General features: G+C 38.0%; 1 protein-coding gene across 1 annotated transcript; it reads left to right on the forward strand.

Annotated features, from left to right (window-relative positions):
• Nucleotides 1–6,306: 6,306 nt before the first annotated feature.
• SPIN4 (spindlin family member 4) lies at nt 6,307–10,454 on the forward strand. Its single transcript, XM_061136627.1, has one exon. The coding sequence runs from the start codon at nt 6,819–6,821 to the stop codon at nt 7,566–7,568; it is 750 nt and encodes a 249-aa protein (XP_060992610.1). The 5' UTR covers nt 6,307–6,818; the 3' UTR covers nt 7,569–10,454.
• The last annotated feature ends 8,337 nt before the right edge of the window (nt 10,455–18,791 follow it).

Here is an 18,791-nt window from a genome sequence, read left to right on the forward strand (position 1 = left end):
GTAGGGTATGGAAGATCAACTCTCTATTTAGACCTGCCAACACTACACTATCAAAAGAATTAGAATATCATATTCTCCCACCCAGTAGTAGATAGAATGCCAAGTCCCTCCCTGCATTTGAGGCTGTTGATCTTGTTTCCCACCACATATCCTATTCCTTACCCTGGCACACTCTGTGCTCCAACCACAAACTACTTACCAATATTTCACATGTCTTATGCCCAGGCATATCTCTGTGTCTTTAGCTCTTTTCTGCTTAGGCTGAATAGATCTCACTATTCTATCACCTACTGAATGTCTTCCTTTTGTTGTCTTACCATTTCAAGTTGTCTTTTCCAGTCTCCCCAGCAGTAAGAAATTACTACCTCCTTTTAGTCCCCAGGGCTTAACTTGAATCTTTTATAGCATGTGTTATAATCTGCCTTGTACAATGGAATTAATATTTATGTTTGTATCTATAGCCTTTCCAGTTATAAATTATCACTGTATCTCCCAAATTTATTCTCAATGTTTTAAATTGTATTTATTTATTCTATGATCTTCCCTTATAGCTCAGTTGGTAAAGAATCCACCTGCAGTGCAGGAGACCCCAGTTCGATTCCTGGGTTGGGAAGATCCACTGGAGAAGGGATAGGCTACCCACTCCAGTATTCTTGGCCTTCTCTTGTGGCTCAGCTGGTAAAGAATCCACTTGCAATGCAGGAGACCTGAGTTCAATCCCTGGGTTGGGAAAATCCCCTGAAGGGAAATGCTACCCACTCCAGTATTCTGGCCTGGAGAATTCCATGGACTGTATAGTCCATGGGGTCACAAAGAGTCAGATATGACTGACTGACTTTCACTTTCACTTATTCTATTCCTGGCTGTGCTGGGTCTTCATTGCTGTGCAAGGGCTTTCTCTAGTTGTGGCAAGTGGGGGCTACTCTCTCTTGCAGTGTGTGGGCTTCTCATTGTGGTGGCTTCTCTTGTAGTGGTTCATAGGTTGTAGATATTCAACTTTCAGTAGCTGCAGCGCTAGGGCTCAGTTGCTCCACATTCATGGGCTTAATTCATGGATTTAGTTGCTCTGCAGCATGTGGGATCTCCCCAGATCAGGGATCGAGCCCATGCCCCTACATTGTCAGGTGGATTCTTAACTACTGGACCACCAGGGAAGTTCCTCAACATTTTATTTTATTTATCCAAAGTTTTGGCTTCCTTGTAGTATTTGAAAGATTGCTTTGAAACTGACTATAGGAACAAAACCCACAACAGTGTCTCTTTGATTCACACTTCGCCCTTGACCAAGAAAACTTGGATGTGAAATAGAGCAAAGGTTCAGATGTAGAGTATGAGACAGGTGATTTATAGACAGAACTGATAAGAAAAAGGGGCTTGTTTCAGGGAATGACTAGTTAAGAGGTTATACAAGTACTTGCCATGACAGTTCAGATACCAAGAAATTCACTTGCAATTTTCTTATTTAATCCTCATAGCTACACCTTGAGGTAGATGTTATAGTTATCCCCATACAGGCATACCTTGTTCTAATGAGTTTCACTTTATTGTGCTTCACATTTATTGTATTTTTTAAAAATTGAAGGTTTGTGGCAACCCCATGTCAAGCACCTATTGGTGCCACTTTTCCAACAGCATTTGCTCACTTTATATCTCTGTGTTATGTTTTTGTAATTCTTGCAATATTTTTAACTTTTTCATTATTATTATATCTGTTATGGTGTTCTGGCATCAGTGATATTTAATGTTGTTATTGTAATTGTTTTGGGGCACCACAGATAGCATCTCTATAAGATGACAAACTTATTGGATAAATGTTGTGTGTGTTTGGACAGCTTCACCAATTGGCTGCTCCCTTCTGTCTCTTCCCTGTGATATGACAATATTGAATAAGCCAGTTAATAACCCTACAATGGCCTCTAAATTTTCAAGTGAAAAGAAGAGACATGTCTCTCACTTTAAATCAAAAGCTGGAAATGATTAAGCTTAGTGAGGAAGGCATGTCAAGAAGCAAGATGGGCCAAAAGCTAGGCATTATTCGGCCAAACAGCTAGATTGTGAATGGAAAGAAAAAAGTTCTTCAAGGACTTTTTTAAAAGTACTACTCCAGTGAACACACAAATGATAAGAAATAAAAGCAGCCTTATTTCTGATACAGAGCAAGTTTTAATGTTTGGGATAAAAGATAAAACCAACCACAGCCTAATCTAGAGCAAGGCCCTAACTCTTCATTTTTATGAAGGCTGAGAGACGTGAGGAAGCTGCAGAAGAAAAGTTTGAAGCTAACAGAGGTTGGTTCATGAGGTTTAAGGAAAGAAGCCATCTCCAAAACATCAAAGTGCAAGGTGAAGCAGCAAGTGCTGACGTGGAAGCTGTAGCAAGTTTTACCAGCAAATCTAGCTAAGATAATCAGTGAAGGTAACTACACTAAACAGATTTTCAATGTAAATATAGCTGTCTTTTATTGAAAGAAGATGCCCTCTAGGACTTTCATAGCTAAAAAAGAGAAGTTAATGCCTGGTTTCAAAGATTTGAAGGACAGGCTGACTCTCTTGTTAGGGGCTAATGCAGCTGGTGAATTTAAGTGGAAGCCAATGTTCTTATACTATTCAGCAGATTCTAGGGCCCTTAAGATTTATGTTTAATCTACTCTGCCTGTGCTCTATAAATAGCATAAAAAAACCTGGATGATAGCACATCTGTCTACAACATGATTTATTGAACATTTTAAGCCCACTCTGGAGACCTAACCTCAGAAGACAAAGATCTCTTTCGAAATATTACTGTTCATCACCAGTCCAGGTTCAATGCATGAGACAGGGTGCTCAGGACTGGTGCACTGGGATGACCCAGAGGGATGGGATGGGGAAGAAGGTGGGAGGGGGGTTCAGGATGGGGAACTCGTGTAAACCCATAGCTGATTCATGTCAATGTATGGCAAAACCACTACAATATTGTAAAGTAATTAGCCTCCAATTAAAATAAATAACTTAAAAAAAGATAAAACTATGGGGAAAAAATATTACTGTTTATTGACAGTCACCCAGAGCTCTGATGGAGATGTACAATTAGATTAATGTTGTTTTCATGTCTGCAAACACAGCATTCATTCTGTGGTCCATTGGACCAAAGAGTAATGTTGACATTCAAGTCTTATTATCTAAGAAATACATTTCATAAGGCTATAGCCTGCCATAGATAGTGATTCCTCTGATATCTGGGCAAGGCAAATTGAAAACCTCCTGGAAAGAATTCACCATTCTAGGTGTAAAATAAGTACACTAGTAATTCATGGGAAGACGTTAAAACATCAACATTAACAGGAGTTTATAAGAAGTTTATTTCAATCCTTTTGGGTGATTTTGAAGAGTTCAACATATCAGTGGAGGAAGTAACTGCAGATGTTATAGAAATAGCAATAGAACTAGAAGTGGAGCCTGAAGATGTGACTGAATTGGTACATTCTCATAATAAAACTTAAATGAATGAGGAGTTGATTCTTATGAATGAACAAAGAAAGTCGTTTCTGGAGGTGGTGTCTACTCCTTGCTAAGATGCTGTGAAGATCAGTGAAATGACAACAAAGCATTTAGAATATTGCATAAACTTAGTTGATAAAGGAGCAGCAGGTTTAAGAGGATTAACCCCAATTTTGAAACAAGTTCTATTGTGGATAAAATGCTATCAAATAGCACTGCATGCCACTAGGAAATCATTTGTGAAAGGAGTCAATGGATATAGCAATCTACACTGTTGTCATATTTTAAGAAATTGCATAGCCCCCCCACCCCAGTCTTCAGCAGCCACCACCCTGATCAGTCAGCAGCCATCAACATGGAGGCAAAATCCTCCACCAGCAAAAAAGATCATGAACTTTAAAGGATTAGATGATGGTTAATATTTTCAATTAATGTATATATCTTGGATTTTTAAACATCATGATATTTATTTCACACTTAATATCCAATACTATAATTAAACATAATGTTTACATGCATTAAGAAACAAAAAAAAAATTGTGACTTTACTGAAATATTCATTTTATTGGAGTGGTCTGCAACTGAACCCACAATATCCCCAAGGTATGCCTATGTTGCATTTTATGGTATTCTCCTTATCATTTTCAGACTTACAGACACATATTTATAGCATCAGTAATATGGGTGTTTTGAAGAGATAAAGCTATCCTAGGAAATTTTAAGTCACCAGAACTGCAATCTTCAGAAGCTTGTATAAGACTACTTGTTTCATTTTGGAGGACGTCTTTGGACTGGAGCAAGGCAGTTGAAACCACTTATTATTCATTTAGCAAATACTTTTTGAATACCTACTCTGAGTAAGGTACTTGAGATAAAAGATGATAGTTCTTTCTTGAATGGATTTGTAGTCTAATGGGCAGACATACAAAGTAAACATTGTGTCTTAATGTAGCGAGGCTCACTGAATCTATAATGCTAGGGAATGATTTAAACATCAGAATCATAGTTTTAGAGAAGAAAGGATATTAGGAATTATTTGTCTCCTTGGGTTACTCTGTAAGATTGTGAGCAAGAATTCTACTAAGGTGTATAACCAAAGAGCTGGAGTTACTTGTTTGTCCTGAATTTGTGTGCCTGGTAGATGATCTTCTCCCACCTGTCACCCACTCTTCTAAGCAAAAATAACTTGGCACATCTTGGTTTGAGGAATTATTTAGGGGGGACATTATTTGTGGAACATAATGACATGACATTTACACATACTGACCTTCTGACTTTCAGTGTGTAAGTTGTATATGTGTGTGTACACAACTATGCAATTCTAGAGAGCTTGGAAATAACTTTTAGTATATGTAGTTTTCTTGTTTTCTTGAAATTGCTTCCTTGAAATTACTTTCTTATAATATAGTATTGGAAAGTTATCACAACTCCAAAGCCTTTAGCTTGAGAAACATGGGGAAGTAAAAGATTCACACATATTCTGCCCAATCAGCTATTATTTCCCTGTCTTGGAAGGTAATAAAATGTGGAGGCAGCCTGAATTGCTGCTTTGCCTCTCTTTCCTGTTTTCCTACATTTCTAGAAGAATTATGGCCTTTTTAACCCATAATGATATGAAGCCTTCTCTTCTCACCAGTAAAGAGTGGAGGAATGAGAATGAGGAGTCTAGACTTCCCTGGTTTATATTGCCATCTTGTAAATTGTATAATGTAGGAATAAAGACATGCAGACGTTCTCATTTAATCCTGATAACAGACCTTTGACTTGAAATAGGTGAAATTATAAATACTTTCTTTTCTAGTTTTCATATTTTCCATATGAACATGTAGTAATTTTATAATCAGAAAAACTGCAAATATGTACTACAAAAATCTTAATATTTTTTCTTTCTCTACAAAATTGGGAGTCACAATTTTGCTTCAACATCCTGCTTTTTCACACATTGTTCTTATATGTATATCTCTATGTCATTAAATATTCTTTGAAAAAATGGTTTATACTAGCTCAATAAATCCATATATGAAGATAAACTAGTTTTACTCATTTTCAGAATATTTAAGATAAATAACAGAAGCTCTTTACAAAAGAACATTATGGAACAATTAAAAAAAATGTTTCCAGAGTAGTTAATAACTCTGGGAAAAGTTCATGATATGAATTTAAAAAGAAGGTGTAAAGGTATGAAAGTTGTTCCCAATTTTGTGAAATACAAGCATAGATTTATTGAGATATCAGAAATGTTAACATTTTGGTGTATATCTAGATGGTAAGATTAAGGTTAGTGTCGGTTTTTATTTCACTGAATTTCAGAAAATCTCCAGTGTCAGTACATTTATTTTGAATTCAGAAAACTTGCATATTAAAAAAGCATGAGTGTTCAAGTAGAAAATATAAAGGAGATTCTGGATCAAGATGGTGGACTGTACAACAGCATTTACTTATCCGAGAAAAAAAAAATTGTATGGACAAACTCTGTGTGTATGTTGAATATTATTTTTTAAAAAGGCTTTGTGAGGAATTCCTGGAAGATAGAAAGCAGATGGAGAGGCTGTGGAGGAGGGTAGTGGGTGACAGACGGCCAGAGAGTAGGAGGAGGGGAGCCAGACAGTCTGGCTTGGGTTTGAGGGAAGCAGTCGGGGGGCGCGTGAGGAAATGAAGGAGTGAGAGCCTGAGACTGTGTGGACGAAAGCAGTGTGCGCACTAACCCGCCCTGCTGCAGCTGCTGCTGCTGCTGGCTGAGCGGAAGGCGGAATGGCGGGGGCGGGGCCGAGGCTGAGGCTCTGGCGGGCTCTGAGGGGTCGGGTTCCCGAAGCGGCAAAAACCCTGGCGCCAGAGTTAGGCCGAGCAGAGAAACATTGCTAAATCAAGGCCGCGCGGACTTCTCAAAGAACCGCCGCCGCCGGGGACTTGGCGCTGCAGCCATCCCTCTTATCTGTTTCCCGTCCTCTCCTCCGTCGCCGTTCCGCATCCGCCGCACCATCGATAACAGCTAAGTGGTCAATTCTGGGGACTTAGGGTTGGGAGTCGGGGCGGGCTCAAGGCGCGGGCAACACACGCAAGCCCGCCATCTCCAGCGGCAACCGCCACTGCTTGCAGATACCTCTCTGGAGCGGGAAAGAATACTGTCAAGAGGCCCCCACTGTTCTAGTGCCCAGAGTTAGAGCGTTTCTGCCAAGCCTTAGTGAGAGTCTTGCCTTTGGGGAAAGGAGAAGGAGAACGGACAGGACAGGATCTGTCTTTTCGGGAGATCACGAAAAAAAGATCTCATACTGGATAGCGTTGACTTTTTGTTAGTTTAATCTAGCAAGTGGCAACGTTGCCGAGCCTCCTTAAACCCTAGCCATGTCGCCCCCAACAGTGCCTCCAATGGGCGTAGATGGCGTGTCCGCATACCTGATGAAGAAAAGGCACACCCACAGGAAGCAGCGGCGCAAGCCCACTTTCCTCACTCGTAGGAACATCGTTGGCTGCCGCATTCAACACGGCTGGAAGGAAGGCAACGAGCCTGTGGAGCAGTGGAAGGGCACCGTGCTTGAGCAGGTTTCCGTGAAGCCCACTCTCTACATCATCAAATATGATGGCAAGGATAGTGTGTATGGGCTAGAACTGCACCGAGATAAGAGAGTTTTAGCACTAGAGATCCTTCCTGAAAGAGTGCCAACTCCTCGCATTGATTCGCGCCTGGCAGATTCCCTGATTGGCAAGGCAGTAGGTCATGTGTTTGAGGGTGAGCACGGTACGAAAGATGAATGGAAGGGCATGGTCCTGGCGCGAGCTCCTGTGATGGACACTTGGTTTTACATCACCTATGAGAAAGATCCAGTCCTTTATATGTACACACTGCTGGATGACTACAAAGATGGTGACCTGCGCATCATTCCAGATTCCAGCTACTATTTCCCTACAGCAGAACGGGAGCCTGGAGAAGTTGTCGACAGCCTTGTGGGCAAGCAGGTGGAGCACGCCAAAGATGATGGGTCCAAGAGAACCGGCATTTTCATTCATCAAGTTGTTGCCAAGCCATCTGTCTACTTCATTAAGTTTGATGATGATATTCACATTTATGTCTATGGTTTGGTGAAAACACCCTAAAGATTCGTTATACTATTGCAGAAGTTGTGGAATTATTAAATGTAAAATATATTGTGTGAACTTTTGAGAACAGTTTTGGTGTCAGAGATTAAAGAAGTTATTAATTACTGTGCACCAAATTTACATTGACTAGTTCCACAATTTTGTCACAAGTATACTTTGGTACTTTTTATATTACCTTGTTCTGTAATAAAATTTTTAAATAGGATGCTAATAGAAAATTGAAAACTGTTCATAAAATTTTAACAATGGAAAATTAGATAAAGAAAAATAAATGGTGTATACACACTGTATCTTCCCCTCCTCCATTTCTTTGCCTTACCATTTTTTTTTTTTCTCCCCAGGTAACAAATGTTAAGAACATAATGTATATCCTTCCATGTTTTCCCCATTTTCCTAAAGGAAATTTGTTGTCCTTTCTACAGAAACAGCAAGCCACATTATTTCTCTGTAATTGCTTTTCTCACTTGACATATCCTCTGGTCAGTAACTACAGATATCTCTCTATCTCTCCCATGCCTCTGTCTCTCTTCCATCTCCCCCTGGAATTTATTTCTGTATATGGTATAAGATAGAGGTCCAACTATACATTGTACTTATATTGAATGCTTGATTGTACCATCACATTTGTTAAATGAATCACTCATTTCCCCTTTCCTTCTATTTCTCCTTGTCTTCCTTCTTTCTAATAGCTGCATACACAGTACATACTATGTACCATTTATGTACCATTACATTTTTGATGGTCTTTTATTTTCCTTTTTTTTTTTTCCACCATAGCACTGCTACTGATGCTTTTATTTCTATACAGTAGCTTCCCAGAAATGGGACTGCTAGGTAGGTGTATATTTAATTTTAAGAGATACTACAAAATTGCCATCCAAAATGAAAGTGATCATTTTCCAGCATCTCCTACAGCAGCACACTTTAGTATTTGCAAACCTGAATGGTGAAAAATTACATAGTATTGTCTCTTTAATTGACAAACTCAATGAGTTTTTTGTTTTTGCTTTTTACTATTTGGACTTTTTTGTGATTGCTAATTCTTATCTTTTGCTCATTTTCTATTGAATAGTTGATCTTTTCCTTATAAATCTGTAGTAATTCTAAATATATTTCCTATGTCGTGCTATTAGTCAGTTGTAGCCCACATGTGTTATGATTTTCTCCATTCTATCATTAATGTTGACTTTATTGATATCTTCTCTTTTTTACTGTACAGTTTTTTTTTTGTTGTTGTTTGTTTGTTTTTTAATTTCCTATCCCTTTTTAAGCTTTTGGGTTTCTTGTCTTTTTCAGCTGAATGCTCCCACCCCTAGTCATACAAATACTTACCTACATTATTTCCTAATAACTATTTGATCCATCAGGAATTAATTTTTGTGTATGGCATACAATAGACGTCCAACTATACATTTTGTTTACATTGTATACCTGGTTATGCTATCACATTTATTAAATAAATCACCCACTTTCCAGTTTCTGAGCCAGTATCACATTATTTTAATTGTACTGGCTTGACCATAAACTTTGGACTTTGGTAAAGCAAGTTCCCTGTCACTGGTTGGTTTTTTTTTTTTTTTCTTTTATGTAATTTGTCCTAGGCATTCATTCTTTCGCATGAAACTTGTCAGCATTCTTTCCACTTTTAAAAAAAGCGTGATGTCTTAGAATTGTATTACATTTCTGCATTTCTATTAGAGGACGATTTTAATAGTAATGTTAATTGTAAATACTTGAGAATTTTGGTACATCATTAAAATCTTTTGGTTGTATTTTTGTAATGTTCTTCATATAGGTTCATCACATCTGATTAAATTTATCTCTAAATATTTTTACAGTTTTTGTCACATTTTGAAATGTATCTTTTCCTCCTCATTTGTATTTTTGGCAATATATACAAACTGGAGTTATTTTCCTTCTATTTTCATCTTACAAAATACTCTGAATTATACTGGGTTTTTAAAATAGAATATTTGGGACTTTTTAGATATAGAGTCATCTCACCTGTAAGTAAGATCATTTTATTTCTTATAATGTTTATATTAATCATTATTATATTATCTGGATTCTCAAAAAAATGTTGAATGATGATTATGACAGACATGCCTGTCTTGTTATTAATTTTCATGAATTTGTCTTTAGTATTCCCTATTAATATGACATTTGCTGTTGGTTATTGGTAAATAGTCATTAACCATTAACATGTTTAGGGAATTTCATCTCTTCCTGTTTTACTTAACATTATTACTAAAAGTGGCTCCTGAAGTTTATCAAATATCTTTTCAGTGTCTATTGATAAAATAGTACAATTTTTTTTCCTTTAATTTGTTGGCATAATGAATTAGAGTGGTAGGTATTTGATATTGAACCAAATTTGTGTATCTGGAATAAATCCCACTTGGTCATGGTGTAATAATCATCTGATATATTGCTGGATATTATTAACTAATATTTTATTTAGTATTATTGTATTTACATTTCAAAGTGAAATTGTATTTTACAAGTTTTGTTATTAAAATTGTGCTAGCTTTAAAAAATGAAATTATGAGTTTTCAACCATTTTACTGTTCCTGGAATAGTTTAAATAGCTTTAGAATTATTTGTTCTTTAAAAACTAGCTGGTAATGAGCTATAAAAACAATCTAATCCTGGTGACAATTTCAGTGGTAGATCTTTAATCCACTTTCTTATCTCTTCAATGATAATTGATTTATTCAAGCTTTCTGTTATAAAGAAATGTATATTCATCTGTGAAATACAAAATTTAAAGTTTTCTCTATTACAGGCTTCTTGCTTGTATTATTCAGATGCTTTATGTCTTTGTGTGTTGTATATGCATATATCTTAGCTATGTTCAATTTTGAAAACATTGTAATAAAACCATCTCCAACTGTTTTAAATTCTCTTTGCATTTTATTTATTTTGAAAAAGGAAAATATAGTATGGAAAGTATGAAAGACATAAGAAACATCTATTTACCTTCACTTAGAATTAGCAAATGTCAACATTTGGCATATTTGCAAAATATAAAGTTTCCATCCTCTGCAAAGAGAGACACTATCATGAATTTAGAGTGAATATTGCTTATGTTTTATATTTTTATTGAACATATACCATAGTTGATAATAGTATTGATTTCTGTGTTTAAAAAAATTCAATATGAATAGTAAACTTTAAATCATGTGAAATTTCTTTTAGTTTTTGTTGCAGGGATCTTCTTTTTTTTCCAATTGGGAAATGGATTGCAACTTCAAAAATAACAGTAACACTGACTTTAGAATGCAAGTTTCTGTTCTAGGTACTTTTGCCACTCCTGATACCCAGGCTTGGCCCTAGCCACAGCACTGGCAATTGACTGAAAAAGACAAAATTTCACCTCTCAAGGACACTTTATCTTGACTGTAGTGAGGCAGCTATCCACCACCCACCACTGACCTCAAGATTAGAAATAAACCTTATATTTTTCCATGATAATACTGGAGTTATCCTACTTTCTGACACTCAGAATTAGGGCTGCTCCCAGTCCTGGAACTGTTTTAAGAGTTTGGGACATAGCAGTGGACAAACAAAAAGCTTCATTTAACACACGGTCTTTTTTTTTTTTTTAATTTAATTTTATTTTTTTCATTTATTTTTATTAGTTGGAGGCTAATTACTTCACAACATTGCAGTGGGTTTTGTCATACATTGACATGAATCAGCCATGGAGTTACATGTATTCCCCATCCCTATCCCCCCTCCCACCTCCCTCTCCACCCGATTCCTCTGGGTCTTCCCAGTGCACCAGGCCCGAGCACTTGTCTCATGCATCCAGCCTGGGCTGGTGATCTGTTTCACTATAGATAACATACACGCTGTTCTCTCGAAACATCCCACCCTTGCCTTCTCCCACAGAGTCCAAAAGTCTGTTCTGTACATCTGTGTCTCTTTTTCTGTTTTGCATATAAGGTTATCGTTACCATCTTTCTAAATTCCATATATATGTGTTAGTATGCTGTAATGTTCTTTATCTTTCTGGATAAGGAAGCTGTGGTACATATTCACCATGGAATATTACTCATTAGTTTATTAATTTAGTAATTTAATATTACTATTAAAAAGAATTCATTTGAATCAGTTCTAATGAGATGGATGAAACTGGAGCCCATTATACAGAATGAAGTAATCCAGAAAGATAAAGAACACATGGCCTTTTATCTTTCAAGTAACCTTCAGGTAAATAACAAGATGTAAGGTGGGTATAAAACACTACAAAACAACATAAAAAGGGTGTGATAAATTTCATTAAAGGGTTAGAGGAGTGAATATGTACTAAGTGACAAACTATACAGTTTGTCTTTAGACTACAACAAAAAATACAACTATATATACATTTTAGATATGTAATGTTGTTTCCTAGTCCCTGTTCTCTCACTTGGCCCCAAGTCTTGAACCAAACATTATATTATTGCATGATGACATTGGACTTTTAGCATATAGTAAGAGAGTGAGGCTCAGCCCTGGCCTAGAACCTGGAAACAGAGCAGTGAACAGTCTAAACAAAATAATTGTTATTTTAAAGGGAGATGGGAGACAGCCACAATCACCTTTATACTCCTGACCCTTAGGACTTGTACTGTCTCATCATGATTTGGAAATACCCCACACATTTTTAGTCAGATCAAATTTTCACTCTGGGTCTAACTCTGTTTCAGAAGTTAAGTATACAGCAGTGAGCAAAATATGGAACTATATCTTAGTGGGAGGAAGATAGAAAAAAAAAATCAATGTAGAATTCTGTGTTCACCATCTATGTATTTATTCCCTAACTTCCTGGCCTCCTCAACTAGAACCAAATTTCAGATTATTTCATGATAAAATTGATATCATACCTGCTTGCTTTGAGTCAGAGGGAGGCTCAACTTTGACCAGACAGTGAATAAAAACTCTATTCTCTTGAAACTTCCATACATTCTATTGGGAAGAGAGAGACTGTCATTCCCTTCTTCTTGGACCAACAGTCTAGAATCAGGTCTTTTATTCTTCCTTGTTGATAGCAGAGTTCTCTCAAATTCTGACACTAAATCAGAGGCAGGACCACAAAATTGTTATGACAGGTATAGAAGAGGGAAATACCCAGAAAAAAAAATCCTTCCTTCAATAGTGCTTCTAGTTTACATCATGCTGAGAGGAGACAGATTCCCCCAACACACCTCACACTGTGATGATGGGTTTGGAAAAAAAAAAAAAGTAAAGCAGAGTAAGTAAAGAAACAGAGTAGGGTCTTGGGCATACTATTCTATATATATGGATAGAGAAATCCTCTCAGAAGAGACAACATTTGAGTAAACACCTGAATAAATTGAGGGAGCTTCAAAGGTAGTGCTAGTGGTAAAGAGCATGGCTGCCAATGCAGGTAAATACAAGAGACACGGGTTCAATCCTTGGGTTGGGAAGGTCCCTTGGAGAAGGGCATGACAACCCACTCCAGTATTCTTGCCTGGAGAATCCTAGGGACAGAAGAGCCTGGCAGGCTGTAGTCCATTGGGTCGCAAAGAGTCAGACACGACTGAAGCAAATAAGCAGGCACACATGCTGAATAAAGTGAAGGAGCAAATCACATTGCTGGTGCCTTGAGATGTAACGTGCCTGGAAGTTTGAGAAAGCAGCCTAGAGTGGCCATATGGGAAGTGAACAAGGAGGAGAATGGGAGGAGATGAGATCAGAGAGTTTGTCAGGGGCGAGATCCATGTACAATCTAATCAGTTCAGTTCAGTTCAGCTGCTTAGTCATGTCTGACTCCTTGCAACCCCATGAACTGCAGCACACCAGGTCTCCCTGTCCATCACCAACTCCCGGAGTCCACTCAAACTCATGTCCATTGAGTTGGTGATGCCATCCAACAATCTCATCCTCTGTCATCCCCTTCTCCTCCCACCTTCAGTCTTTCCCAATATCAGGGTCTGTTCAGATGAGTCAGTTCTTTGCATCAGGTGGTCAAAGTATCATAGTTTCAACTTTATCATCAGTCCTTCCAATGAATAATCAGGACTGATTTCCTTTAGGATGGACTGGTTGGATCTTCTTGCAGGCCAAGGGACTCTCAAGAGTCTTCTGCAACACCACAATACACCATCAATTCTTTGGCGCTTAGTTTTCTTTTTAGTCCAACTCTCACATCCATACATGACTACTGGAAAAACCATAGCCTTGACTAGACAGACCTCTGTTGGCAAAGTAATGTCTCTGCTTCTTAATATGCTGTCTAGGTTGGTCATAACTTTCCTTCCAAGGAGTAAGTGTCTTTTAATTTCATGGCTGCAATCACCATCTGCACTGATTTTGGAGGCCAAATAAATAAATAAATAAATAAAGTCAGCCACTGTTTCCACTGTGTTCCCATCTATTTGCCATGAAGTGATGGGACTGGATGCTATGATCTTAGTTTTCTGAATGTTGAGTTTTAAGCCAACTTCTTCACTCACCTCTTTCACTTTCATCAAGAGGCTCTTCAGTTCTTTTTCACTTTCTGCCATAAGGGTGGTGTCATCTGCATATTTGAGGTTATTGATATTTTTCCCGGCAATCTTGATTCCAGCTTGCACTTCATCCAGTCCAATGTTTCTCATGATGTACTTTGCATATAAGTTTAATAAGCAGGGTGACAATACACAGCCTTGACATACTTCTTTCTGTATTTGGAACCAGTCTATTTTTCCATGTCCAATTCTAACTGTTGCTTCCTGACCTTCATACAGATTTCTCAGGAGGCAGGTCAGGTGGTCTGGTATTCCCATCTCTTTCAGAATTTTCCACTGTTTGTGTTGATCCACATAGTCAAAGGCTTTGGCATAATCAGTAAAGCAGAAGTAGATATTTTTCTGGAACTCTTGCTTTTTTTGTTGATCCAACGGATATTGGCAATTTGCTCTCTGGTTCCTCTGCCTTTTCTTAATCTAGCTTGAACATTTGGAAGTTCATGGTTCACATACTGCTGAAGCCTGGCTTGGGAGAATTTTGAGCATTACTTTACTAGGGTGTGAGATGAGTGCAATTGTGTGGTAGTTTGAGCATTCTTTGGCATTGCCTTTCTTAGGGATTGGAATGAAAACTGACCTTTTCCAGTCCTGTGGCCACTGCTGAGTTTTCCAAATTTGCTGGCATGTTGAGTGTAGCTCTTTCACAACATCATGTTTTAGGATTTGAAATAGCTCCACGGAATTCCATCACCTCCACTAACTTTGTTCATAGGGATGCTTCCTAAGGCCCACTTACAATCTTATGGGCCACAGTAAAGAATCTGTATTTTAATCTGAACAAGATAGGGGGTCATACGTTTTGGCAAAAATATGACAATTTCCCTGGTTTCACTCATTAAATGATCTGACTTAAAATACCTCCTTCATCATCAAACAAAATCTTGCTTGTATTTGGTCTTCATTGACCCTTTGACCTATGAGGTCTTTTTCCTCTTTACCATCCCTGGAAAACCCAACACCTCTAATATATTCATTCCCTTATTGTGCCAGCTTGCTAACTCAGAATCCTGGTTTTCTTCAGATAAGGATATTGAAGAGAGATTAAGTTAAAATGAGCATTCAGTCTTGCATACCTCTGGAATTCCATCAGATATTCTTGAATGGTGTTGTGAAAATGTTGGAGACTGGGACAAATGATTCTAGCTGAGTGGTCACAACATCAATTCAGACAGAAACTTGTAAGCTAATAATTTTTAGAAGTGAATATTAAGGAGCATTTTGAGGAGGAGTTAATATTGTGATTGATTATATAAGGAAAGATCTCTAGGATTATTATTTATCTGTTGAGATTAGAAAGTTAAGGTGTGGGATAGGCAATATTTTCAGAGTCTGAATATAAAAGGAAAAACACAGAATTAAAGACTATACTAGTAAATGTAGGTGTAAAAATCTTCTTTTTCTTCTCTTTTAGTCTGTATCTGAACAGGCTCAAAACACATGAATGAGATGTAAAATGTCACTGTTGTCTGTTGTTTGGACAAAATCTTTTTTTATATAAGATAGAAACAATTTATCAATAAATTGCTGATTATTTTACTGAACTAATTAATTCTGTTTCTGGACTTACTCATGACTGCTTAAACTATAGTCAAGGATTTTGTAAATGAAAATAATTCATGTTTTCTTTCCTTCACATATTTTCCATACCTATCCTTCATTCCTTCATTAAGCATTCATATCATAAAGAATATAGGCTCATTTTTAAAAACACTTAAATAGTCCCCAAAGAAAACTACATGTACATGTGCTTTTGACAAGTCAGGCTTTCTGCTGTAGTTATTTTGATTCGTACTTGTTTACATCTTTCCCTTATTCACAGAATGAAGCAAAATGTGCCAGACATTTTTCTAGAGGCTATGTTGAAATACCATGATGAGTAACACATGGTCTTTTATCCTTCAAGTAGCCTTCATACCAATAAGGTGAGTATGAAACTCTATAAAGCAACATAAAAGGAATGTGATAAATATTATTAAAAGGTTATAAGTGTGCACATGTTTCATGTGAATTCAGATGTATTAGTGTGATATCAGCGTTCTCCAGAGAAACAAAAACAATAAGATTCATTCATTCATTCATTCATTGTAGGAATTATCTCATGATTATGGAGGCCAAGAAGTCCTTCTTGGTTGTAAAAGTTTTAGATGCAACAACTTATTCTTCATGTTTGAAGGAATATCTTGACTTGACCCCTAGAAATTTCAGTGAGTTAGAAGACCCTTGAATTTTAGTTGGATTTATTTCTCACCCTCTAATATGCAAAAGCCTAACACTAATGAATCTAGAAAAGTTGTGACTTCTTGATCACTAGGTCCAGTCAGCATAATGTCATCAATGTAATGGATTAGTGTGATATTTTGCAGAAGGAAAAGATTAACATGGTACCTGTGAACAAAATGATGACTTAGGGATGGAGACTTATTTCTGGCCTTGCCAGTTGAAAGCAAACTACTTCTGGAGGACTATATGGGCAATAATGGAGAAAAAAATCATTTGTTAGAACAATAGCTGTATACAAAGTATCAAGCATTATGTTAATTTGTTCAAACAATGAAACCACATCTTGTACAACCAGCTTCAGTTGGAGTCACCACCTGCTTAAGCCTATGATAATCTGCTAATATTCTTCAAGATCAGTCTTCTGCACAGGCCAAAGAGGAGAGTTGAATGGGCATGCATTGGGAATCACTACTTCTGTATATATCAAATCCTTGATAGTGGCACTAATCTTTGCAATCCTTTTAAGAATGTAGTATTCCTTTTGATTTAGTAGTTCCTGCCATATGACACAGCAATCCCGCTGCTGGGCATTCACACCGAGGAAACCATAATTGAAAGAGACACGTGTACCCCAATGTTCATCACAACACTGTTTATAATAGCCAGGACATGGAAGCAATCTAGATGTCTGCTGGCAGACAAATTTATAGGAAAGCTGTGGTATATGTACACGATGGAATATTACTCAGCCATTAAAAAGAACACATTTGAATCAGTTCTAATGAGGTGGATGAAACTGGAGCCTGTTATACAGAGTGAAGTAAGTCAGAAAGAAAAACACCAATACAGTACACTAACTCATATATAGGGAATTTAGAAAGATGGTAACAATAACCCTATATGTGAGACAGCAAAAGAGACACAGATGTATAGAATAGTCTTTTGGACTCTGTGGGAGAAGGTGAGGGTGGGATGATTTGAGAGAATAGCATTGAAACATGTATATTATCATATGTGAAACAGATCGCCAGCCCAGGTTCGATGCATGAGACAGGGTGCTCAGGGCTGGTGCACTGGGATGACCCAGAGGGATGGGATGGGGAGGGAGGTGGGAGGAGTGTTCAGGATGGGGAATACATGTACACCGATGGCTGATTCAAGTCAGTGTATGGCAAAACCACTGCTGCTGCTGCTGCTGCTGCTGCTGCTGCAGCCCACCAGACTCCCCCATCCCTTGGATTCTCCAGGCAAGAACACTGGAATGGGTTGCCATTTCCTTCTCCAATGCATGAAAGTGAAAAGTGAAAGTGAAGTCACTCAGTCATGTCCAACTCCTAGCGACCCCGTGGACTGCAGCCTACCAGGCTCCTCTGTCCATGGGAGTTTCCAGGCAAGAGTACTGGAGTGGGTTGCCATTTCCTTCTCCAGGGATCTTCCCGACCCAGAGATCGAACCCAGGTCTCCCCCACTGTAGACAGATGCTTTATACAATTATTAATACTTCAGTCATGTTTATGTTTTTCAATTGGGTGGCTATGGTTCCCAATACAAGGTCTGGCCTACAGAGAAAAATGATCACAAAATTCTTCAAGGATGTCGGGGCTGCCTTCACATATGTATTCCCCAAAGTATCAGAGAAAGGTATGCCCTCTGGCCTCTCATTGTGTGAGTAGGTTTTAAATGACAAATCCACTGTAACATTCTAATCTCCCCCCGCCTCTGAATTCCTCCCTCTACATTAAACCACTGATAATTTCCAGTTTAATCGTGGTGGCTTGTCTCTTGGCCCATGTTTCAATCAACTAACCAACTGTTAAACTTTCTTCTAATCCCCAAGCTTCAATATTAAATGCAAGATCTCTGCTTACTGAGCCCATATCAATAAATTTGGCTTGATCCAACTTTACTTTTCTTCCACCATTATACTATACCTATAATATCCACTTCCAAATATATCCCCCAAAGGATTTCTGCTTGTATAAGTAAAAAAACTCAACTGGTTATCTTAGAATGTTATTTCCTCATGGGTCAAAATTTGCACCTTATTTTCAGGAGCCTGCTAGCCCTTGAGTCTAGTTGTAAGTCTAGAGGCAAAAGGGGGTGATGGAAGTGGATCCTGAGGAAAGTCAGCATTGCCTTGCATGGCAGCTATCTCAAAGGAGGCCATTGTCACTTCCTCAGACTGTGTCTGCATAGTTGCTCAGTCATGTTTGACTCTTTGCCACCGCATGGACTGTAGCCTGCCAGGCTCCTCTGTCCATGGGAATTCTTCAGGCAAGAATACTGGAGTGGGTTGCCATGACCTCCTCCAGGGGATCTTCCCAACCCAGTGATTGAACCCAGGTCTCCTGCATTGCAGTTGAATTCTTTACCATCTGAGACACCAGAGAAGTCCAAGAATACTGGAGTGGGTAGCCTATCCCTTCTCCAGGGGATCTTTCCAACCCAGGAATTAAACCAGAGTCTCTGGCATTGCAGGTGA

This window comes from Dama dama, chromosome X, assembly GCF_033118175.1.
Source record: "Dama dama isolate Ldn47 chromosome X, ASM3311817v1, whole genome shotgun sequence".
Taxonomy (NCBI): Eukaryota; Metazoa; Chordata; class Mammalia; order Artiodactyla; family Cervidae; genus Dama; species Dama dama.

Bases quoted from the DNA above. Each gene is read 5' to 3' on its own strand.
- SPIN4 (XM_061136627.1), top strand. From the start codon at position 6,819: ATGTCGCCCCCAACAGTGCCTCCAATGGGCGTAGATGGCGTGTCCGCA.